The sequence below is a fragment of the Anopheles maculipalpis genome, chromosome 2RL, assembly GCF_943734695.1.
Source record: "Anopheles maculipalpis chromosome 2RL, idAnoMacuDA_375_x, whole genome shotgun sequence".
NCBI classification, from domain to species: Eukaryota; Metazoa; Arthropoda; class Insecta; order Diptera; family Culicidae; genus Anopheles; species Anopheles maculipalpis.
Window position 1 is genome coordinate 98,331,723 of NC_064871.1, and position 9,428 is coordinate 98,341,150.

Sequence of the window (9,428 nt, forward strand, 5' to 3'; positions counted from 1 at the left end):
GCCCCATTTGTTGGGTCATTTGTGTGAACCGCAGATTCCGTCCAGTGCCAAACGAAGAGAAAAAAAAAACAAAAAGCTTTCTGCGCGTGCTACTACCCTGTGAAGGCCATTTTCTATCGCAACAAATGTCATAATAATAGTAAAACACACGCAGTAGGCCAATTACTCATCAACAGCGTGTGCGCGAGTGTGTGTTGTGTGTTTCGGGCGCGTATTCTAGCTTTCCTGTCCATCCAACGCCCACCCCCGGTTGTTGGTGGTCGTTGTAGCTGGAGTGGAAGAAACACAAGTGTAACGCGTTCTCTATCCTTTCCTGCAAGATGACGGCATCGCGACCGGTACGACAGCATCGCGAGCCGTGAAACAACGCTCACATGCGGAACACATTAGCGTCAGCGCGAGCTGTTGCGCTTGCCAACCTGCTACCGGGACGCACCGGAACATGATCGGATTATTGCGTTCATGCGCTCGGTCTCAGCCACGGAGCAGGAGAACAACATCATCGGAGGACGACGGTAGGGGCCGTATTCGATGGCGCCGATAGGCCTTCGATCGCCAACGGATTGTCAAAAACAGACACCGCGAAATTTGACGCACTCCGGCGTCCGGTGCTGGCGGACAGTGCGACAGTGAGTGTAGTTGAGTGCGAAAAGGTGCAATTGCACTACGATAGCGCCACCCAGCAGGGCGAGAATGCTGGCTCACTTCTGAGCTTGTGTGCGAGTGTGCGTGTGTGTGCGTATGAATGTGCGGAATCTAGAATAGCAGAGTGAGAGTCGTAGGCAAAGTGCAATTGCAATCGAAAAAGAAAAAGTTTGGCCCCATCTGCGTCTGGTTCAGTGGCGGTGTGTGTAAGAGAAAAGAAGCAACCAAGGGAGCAAGTGCAAAGCCTGGTCAAAGGTAGTGCCACCCGTGAGCAATCGAGTGCCTTGTTACCTCGTGTGGGTAGACGAAGTGGTCAACAAATTCGAATGTTTAATGTTTTTGCCGTAAGGTTAATAATAATATTCAGCGACGAATTCCAAGTGCCTTATTTTATGCAAGTGCGTGAATGATCCTCAAGGAAAAAATCGATTTAGTATAGTTGCACAGTGTGTACGATCAAGGGTGACTGAGGCCCTTCAAAGAGTTGTATTTTATTAGTGAATTCGGGAGTAGCAATCGGTGTGCAAAATGCCACACAACAGTTCAACCGGCGATGAGCTGGGCAGCACGGACGAGGTGAAAGTGTTTAAGGACGAAGGCGACCGGGACGACGAGAAACTGTCTGAGAATCTGCTAGAAGAAAAGTCTAGCCTGATCGATTTGACTGAAAGCGAGGAGAAGACGGTCAAAAATGGAACATCCCGCCATGAAAGCTCTAACTCCCTGTATGGCGGAAGTGGCGGAGGCAGTGGTGGAGGTGGATCAGGTGGGAAGTTGCCACACGGAGCACCGCATCCCGGATTTAACATGGGTTACATCGTACCTCCCTACTCCTACCCTAATGGCGCAGCAGCCGGGCTTCCGGTATCGATGGCAAACAAGATGAGCTTGCCACCGTTCTTCTGCCATAATGGAGACCATCTCTCTTCGCCCCCGCCAGCTCACTGTGGCATCTTACCGTACCAGCTGGACCCGAAGACCATGAGCCTGACGAGGCCGCCTCTGTACAGCTTTCCTACTAGCCAGTATCCCTATCCGATGATCAGTCCGGACATGTTGCCGGTGCCATCATCCTGGCACTCGCCGTCACTCTACAGCCCGGCCGCCGGTTTCCGAACGCCCTATCCTTCGTCGTTACAAATCTACACGTCGCTGTCGAGTGATTTCTATCGCTACTCGCCGACCTTACTTCCACCCAGCATCCATCCATCACATCCAGTGCTAAATCCGGGCCATCCGGCGATTATCACGCCCGGTCCGAAGCAGGACATTCCCGGCAGTGGTGGTGCATCACACCGGGGAGGTGATCGGCAGGGAGCATCGATCAAGCTGGAATCCTCATCGTCAGGGACTGATCATGAACCTTCGTCGGGACATCACCATCACCATCGCTCTTCCTCCTCCTACCACCACCATCGATCGGGAGGATCGCTCGGTGATCAGCATAGCAACAACAACAACAATAACAACAGTAACCATCACACGAACCACAACCATCACAATCATCACCAAAATCATCACAACAACAACGGCAGTGGCGGCGGTGGTGGAGGTGGCCACAAGCACCAGTCGTTGGCGGAGCGTGAAGCTGCACTGGAGAAGAAGCGCAGCCACGTGAAGAAGCCGCTGAATGCGTTCATGCTGTACATGAAGGAGATGCGGGCAAAGGTGGTAGCCGAGTGCACGCTGAAGGAATCGGCCGCCATTAACCAAATCCTGGGTCGAAAGTGGCATTCACTGTCGCGCGAAGAGCAGAGCGTCTACTACGACAAAGCACGACAGGAACGTCAACTGCACATGGAACTCTATCCTGGCTGGACGGCACGGGATAACTACGGGTACGGTGCGAAGAAAAAGAAGCGGAAAAAGGATCGCAGTCCGGCTGATCCTGGAGGGAATAGTATGAAAAAGTGTCGAGCACGCTACGGACTCGACCAACAGAACCAGTGGTGCAAGCCGTGTCGGCGCAAGAAGAAGTGTATCCGCTACAAGGAAACAGGAGGCGGTGATCGAGGTGACGGTAGCAGCGATCGGGAGGGTGGTCGAGATCGGGGAGATGGTTCGGATGACGCGATCGGTAGCTGTGGCAGTTTGGAGGACGATAGCAGCAAATCACCCGGCGAGGAGGACGAAGATCGCGAATCGATCAACCAGTCACTCTCCAGTCCACGGTGCCTCAGTGTGCTCTCGAGTCTACAATCCCCTTCGACGAGTATCGCCTCGCCGCTGAATTTACTTGCAAGTCCGGCCACTCCAACAAACTTCTACCATCATCACGATCATCTCGGCCTAGCGTCAATGATCGCATCCGCCCAACAGCAACATCAGCACCAGCAGCAGCTCCAGCAGCAATTGCAGCAGCACCAGCAGCAACAACAGCAACAACATTACCTCCACCAGCATCATCACCACCATCACCATCACCACCAGCAGGCGGCGGCTGCGGCGGCGGTGGCGGCCGCAGCCCTACAGAACGTCAGCGACAAACTGAACAACATCAGCAACGATTCCGGCATCGGTGGATCGCAGCTCAACAACAGCTACAGCAACAACTTCAGCCCGTACAACAACCACCATACGATGCGCACTAATTCGTCGTCCTCCTCGGCAAGCAATGGCAACGGTGGCGGAGGCACAAACCTCAACAACAGCTCCTCTAGTGCGACCAACGGAACGGGGGGCGGGCTGGGGAAGAGCCCTACTGCCATGCTGCTGCCACCGACACCTTCCACACCGACACTGGCTCCTCCAACGCCATCCTCCTCATCCTCTTCGTCTTCGTCATCTTCGTCCTCTTCCTCATCCTCGCTGTCGTCCTCGTCGTCTTCCACGCCCTCGCTCCAGATACCGCCCCATCTGCAGCAGCTAAATCTAAAGACGTCCCCGCCTCTGTTGCCCAACACACCGCCCTCGTCCGGTGGTTCGTCCGTTTCGTCCACGACTGCGCTCACCATCAAGGAGGAACTTCCCGACAGTAGTACCGGAAATGGGCCCATGGGCTCACCTTCGTCCGGGGCGCTTCATCCCGTATCGTCCTCCAGTCCACCGGTAGGACCGGGGGGATTTCTGCTACATCCCGCCCATCACCATCATCAACTCGCCTCCCTCCACAACAGCAGCAATCCCCTGCAGCTCGGCCATACACAGCTACACGCGACCAGCAAAACCAACGGTGATCTCTCCCCAACAACGACGACGGCAGCTACGACGACTGGAGCAACCAGTAGCAATGACAACGCAGGCGTAGCAGTCACCAACGGCAGTAGTAGCCGGAGCAGCAGCAACAGCAGCAGTAGTCAAATCGCTAGTGATAGGTAGTGTACACCGATAAACAAACAAACAAAAACACTACAAAATACTATACCCGAAATAACCCTTCCCGTCCCCGACGTCCGAATATCCTTTCCCATTGCGTTCTCCAATGCGTTCGGGCTTTCTGCAGCACGGTTCTACCATTGTTTTTGTTATGTTTAGCGCGGGAAAAGATTTGTAAATGTTTAGCTTAACCGTTTCGTGGCCGCGGTAGTAGCGGATCACAGCTATTTGTGCGGTCGCCGTAGCACGTGTGTGTCGACCAAGTTTGTTTTTTTTTCGTCTGTGCGTTAAGAGTATCGTGTTCGTGATAATATTCGTCTAATGGATGTATGTATGTATGTAATGTATTATGTGTGTGTGTATGTATGCTGTGTATGCGTGCCGTAAGCTGTTAATTGTTGTAAAGCTCTCCCCTGTGTTAAGTTAGTAAGTCGCTATGTGTATATTGTAGTTCTGTCCTTGTGCTTAGATAATCGCAGCATCAACCGAAAAGTCAGGTATCGAGTTCCTGCTGGTGCGTCGCCTGTTGCATTTTCCAAGGTAATTGGTACGTCAGAGAAGTTTAGCACAATGAAAGCATCATCATAAGTTACAGAAAGATCGGATCGATGGTATAAAAAAAAAGACTGAAAACTAACCACCAAACGATTTCGCTCGATAATGGAGAGTTTTAATTGTACAATCACGAATCGATCGACGACAACAAATTCCATGTGAAATAGAGAATCAAAACATGTAAAAACGGCAGAATAAAGTATACGCATGCTTGTCTGCATGCGTGTGTCGCTCTTGTAATGTGCATCTGATGCGTGGAAACGATCAATCTGTCTTCCGAGAAAACGACCAAAATGGTTAGAAAATTCGGGTGAGGAAACGATGCAGGAAAACGGAGATATGAAACGAATGTTGGTAAGCAAACGGTTGGTGGAAGAGCCAGAGCTACGCAGGAAACCGAATGAGCAGGCTTGTTGGTTGGGTTGAGGACCGTTTCTTAGGCTCATTGCCTTTTCCCTTTCTGGTGTCGTGGGAGGCACGGCATGCAAGCAAGATCCTGTCGCAGGGCAAAGGTGTCTGAAAGGATAAGGGCGGGGAACGAATTTCCAAAACAAGTTTTTCCATCTCCCTCGTTCTAGATGGTTCTCCAGAATGTTTGCATTTCTTTCTCACCAGCTTCCACTGCCCCGGAGTGAGGACTGGGAGCAGTGGGTTAGAGGACTCTAAGCGGTTGGTTGAAGCAGGGAAAGCACCAGAACGGGGCAAAGAACGATGAAATGATTGGATGAGTTGTTTTTTTTTTTTTGTTTCCTCGATTTTCGTTTGGTTTGATTTTGAGAAAGCTCAGAAACAATCTGATCGTAAGAATGAGAGATCGAGAAATGTTCTGCTGTGCTGTGGATGCTGTGTTGTAGGAAGCGAGCCAAAATGAAGAAACGAGTGGTAGGGAAAGAGCAAAATCAATCAAGTGTGTGATAGTAGAAACACAACACACAACTTGTAAATAGGAAAGGACCTGAAATATGTTGTGAAGTATAATGAGATGAGCAGGATGAGGACGATAAAGGAGCAACATGAGAGAGAGAGAGAGAGAGAGAGAGAGAGAGAGAGAGAGAGAAAGAAAATGAGCAACAAAAAATCCCTGCCCAAGAGCCAAGTCCAAATCAGCAGGAGACAACGGTGTCGCGGGGAGTTTTTGGCAGGAGAAGTAAGAAGCAATAAGTGGGTAGGAGGAACGGCAGCGACCGTGGCAGGTGGGTGGGTTGGTGCAAGGGATGAACAGAAAGAGAAGAAATAATGGATGGAAAGCTGAAGAACGGAACATAGAACATGGTTCAGGAGGACCATAACCAGCCAAAGGTCGTAAAGAAACGAGATGATCGCGCCGGGCAGAACCGAGGAGCAAGATCGCAGCGCGAGTACAAGAATACAGGAAAGGAAGCAATAATACTTTTTTCGTCATTCGTTAAAAAGGCTACACGAAAAAACGAAAACCAGCCCCGGCCCAGGCTGGCTTGTCCCCGGGCCGAAACCCCGGTGTATAGTACGCTGCGCCAGACACAGCGGGTTGATTGGGAGGAACAACAAGAGCTATGTGTACGTGTGTGTATGTGCGTTGTGATGGGTTGTTTGGGGGGGGGGGGGTGGTGAGTCGTGGAATAACGAAGAATTTATGAAGTGTCAGTACACACAGCCTCCCTCGTTTGGTTGTGGAACGAAGGCGACTCTTGAACGGTGGAAAAGAAAGAGAGAGAGAGAGAGTCACGAGGATGCTGGATGTTGGTGTTGTGGTGTGGTGGATCAGCATCCAAGCAGCGGAAAGGCGCGCGCGCGCGTACATACACACAAACACACCCGGCTCCAAACTCCGGCCGATCTCCAGCCGAGAGTGCGCACGCTGTGGTGAATTTTCAATGGCTACAGCAGCTCAGCCCCAGCAGCAGAGAAGCAGGAAGTGCTGGCGGGACGAAGGCTAAGGCTCCTACGGAACGACAGCGAATATTTCATGTCTCGCGCGAAACGGGAAGTTGGTACGCGATCGTCGACTGTAGACGGTTCCCCAGCCGTGCTGTGAAGAAGGTCCAGCGACGGAAAGGGTGTAACCGGGTTCATTTGTGATTTGTCTTCCACCTTTATTTTCTTTGAAAAGTTTGGAAGCAAAAAAACCCTCCCAGTACTCTTTTCTGATCTTTTTTTTCTATTCTTTTCTCTCTTTTTTGCGCAATTTTGAGCGTCCCCAATTCACGAATGCTGTGCGTTCTGCTGGGTACGAGGGCTTCTCTTCTTGCACCGAGATGGATGGATAATTGCGCCTTTCAAGTAGTTTGGGCACTGCCACCGGCTTCTTCCACTGGCGCGTCGCCAGTCGCTTCCTCATAACCGGGACAGGGGCAATGTCGATCAGTGAGTCCCAGGTTCCCGTGTGGCTTCCTTTCCTCCCGTCGACTTACCGGTCGATTACTGGACAATCGAGATGGCGTTCTGGCGTTCGTATTTTGGGCCGGAGATTTTTTTCTCTCTCTCTTTTTTGTGCTCCCTTTTGCTAGCAGGGAAGAACCGTGAAATCTCGTTAATTATCGGTTATTGTTGGTTGAAGGTGGTTAACGATCGACGAGTGATATTGAAATGTGTGAATTTGACGATTGTACAGTGACCTGTTAGTGTGCGCGTTTGCCTTTCTGTGTGTGTGTGTGCGGGTACCGATCAGAGTACGAGTGCGTATGTGTCTGGGGAGGACCGCTTGCCGATAATCATGAGAACATCCAAAGATCATCGATCGATGATCATTCCGGGATTGATCGATACACTCGTCTCTTCCATACCTTACATGAGATGAACCGTTTTTCTAAGAACACAAGTAATACTCTCCAGTAAGAACTTTCCGTCTTTTTTTTTTTGTGTGTGGAAGCGATCCCCATCCATCCTGTTTGTTATAGTTCCAGGATAAATGTTTAAACCTCTCAAATGCTTTACTCTGCAGCATTGACGGCAACCGACAAAACGCTGGCGGCGTGTTGCCATAAAAAGGGTCATTTTGTTGCAATTTGTAAAACCAATTTCACATTTTATGGTTCATGGTTGTATATTTTAGATGAAATGGCGCAACGGACCGGGTTCAGCCCGGGCCAATAACTAAAGTACGAGTTAAACCGATCGCAGACAAACCCTGTTGATTGGTTGGTGTCTTCCTGCCCCAGCGGTATATATGTATATAGACAGTGATACGACTGGCTGTAAAGGCTTTGATCCGGCAGTAACTTTTATTGGGCGCAGGATCGCTCAAGCTTTGCTGGAAAACAAAGAAAACATGCAAAGCCCTCCCTCCTTGCGGTCTCCGCACTGACGTCGCAGACGAATGATTTTGCTGATGGTTAATCTTCGTCTGCCATAGCGAAACGATCTTTATTTCTCTTGGTGCACCGATGTTTACCCCGAACGGTACCCACTGTTTCACAAGAGCGGAAATACCAAAAGAGGATCGATTTATGGTGACGAATGAGAAGTCATTAGAGAAATATGACCCTCTTTCCTCATTGACATCGTAGCTCTGCGGTCAATATGAGGGTGATGTACTGCTAAAGCCCCATATACTCTCCCGGTCAGGCGGCCATAGACCTTCCTCATGTCAACGTACTGCGGTGGCTGCGTGAAAGGTGTGATATGGCAAGCATAGTAAACGCGCAAATACGTCGACTACGTAGTGTACTCACTGCCAAGACATTGGTTCAAATTGCAGCATTAACTTTTCATACTATATGCTGCATCTGTGGCACAAAAAGTCTTAACATTTTTTTATGATAGAAATTTTGGCCAGCTGCTATTGTTTTGAAAGTTTTCTCGGTCAAAACCAATAAAGCCGGGTTTTTGTCGACAAAAACTTATCAAACGAAAGCATGTTTGGCTGCCATTCAGAACGACTATTGTTGGTGCCAATAGACGCAATATTCCTGTTGAACATTCATTCTATGTTAATTATTTTAGTAGCAATGTAACCATGTCCATGTTCTTGTGGTAGATTAGTTACGCGTGTATACTGTCTGTATGTGCTGTATGTTTCAACTTTCGTCCAGTTCTGCTCACTGCAATGTATATGTACATGTTGGAAGCAAACCTTATCCTTATTTGAAATCAATTACAATCAGCCCATAAAACTTTTCCTTATCCTCACCACATTCAAATATATTGTTTTATAATGTGGATTTTCTCTTCCATTTAGTTTTCCATATCTACGCTGTTGGTGACCCAACTGGGCAGTGCGTTTGTGAACGCACCGGTGGTCTTGTACAATGCACGAGTCTTTAAAAGGTTGAGAATACAAGCACTGCGTTGCAACAGAATGAATTCAACCGGCAACTCTTCCGCTTTGCAAATCACATCCTCACAGCGTAAGTTAGCTTATGTAGGGACCTAACAGGGACAGACATGATGGATGTTTTGCAGTTCCGAATCATCCCACAGGCAGCTGTCCTCCAAACGCTCTCATTCCAAGAACAGCTTGGACACAACGATCAAATCAATCAATTTTCCAGTGCAGGTTCTATACTGGCGCCAAGCCAAACAAAACCAAACCCAATTGTTAATCGATGAATCCACGAAGGATGTAAGCAGCTAGGTGCTGGACACAGATTACGAATAGTGTATTTGTCGCCTTACTTCGTACGGAAAAGACGTTGATAAACATTTTGAAGCAACAAAGGGTGAAAGCTAGAAATATTAAAATTGGAACAAATATCGGCAATAATTGACATAAGCGAAACGATTAAAAATATTGCCCTCCAAAAGGGAACGTAGCTAGAGAAGGTAAAACCGAACAAACATCTGCAGTACTTTAAATTGAAAGCGAACGACGATCACCATTCAGGCGAATATTGTATAGAATCGGCAAACACGCGATCGGGTGGGTGGATGCACCCTTTTTATCATGGTCACACAAGTAGGACAGAAATGTTTATCCAATGAACTCGAGCGACGAT

At 49.2% G+C, this 9,428-nt stretch overlaps 1 protein-coding gene across 1 annotated transcript; it reads left to right on the forward strand.

The window, feature by feature from the left end:
• Positions 1–1,167: 1,167 nt before the first annotated feature.
• LOC126567866 (protein pangolin, isoforms A/H/I/S-like) lies at positions 1,168–8,754 on the forward strand. Its single transcript, XM_050224189.1, has 2 exons — positions 1,168–3,959; positions 8,672–8,754. Exons 1-2 carry the CDS (start codon positions 1,174–1,176, stop codon positions 8,694–8,696), a joined length of 2,811 nt encoding a protein of 936 aa, XP_050080146.1. The 5' UTR covers positions 1,168–1,173; the 3' UTR covers positions 8,697–8,754.
• Positions 8,755–9,428: the final 674 nt, after the last annotated feature.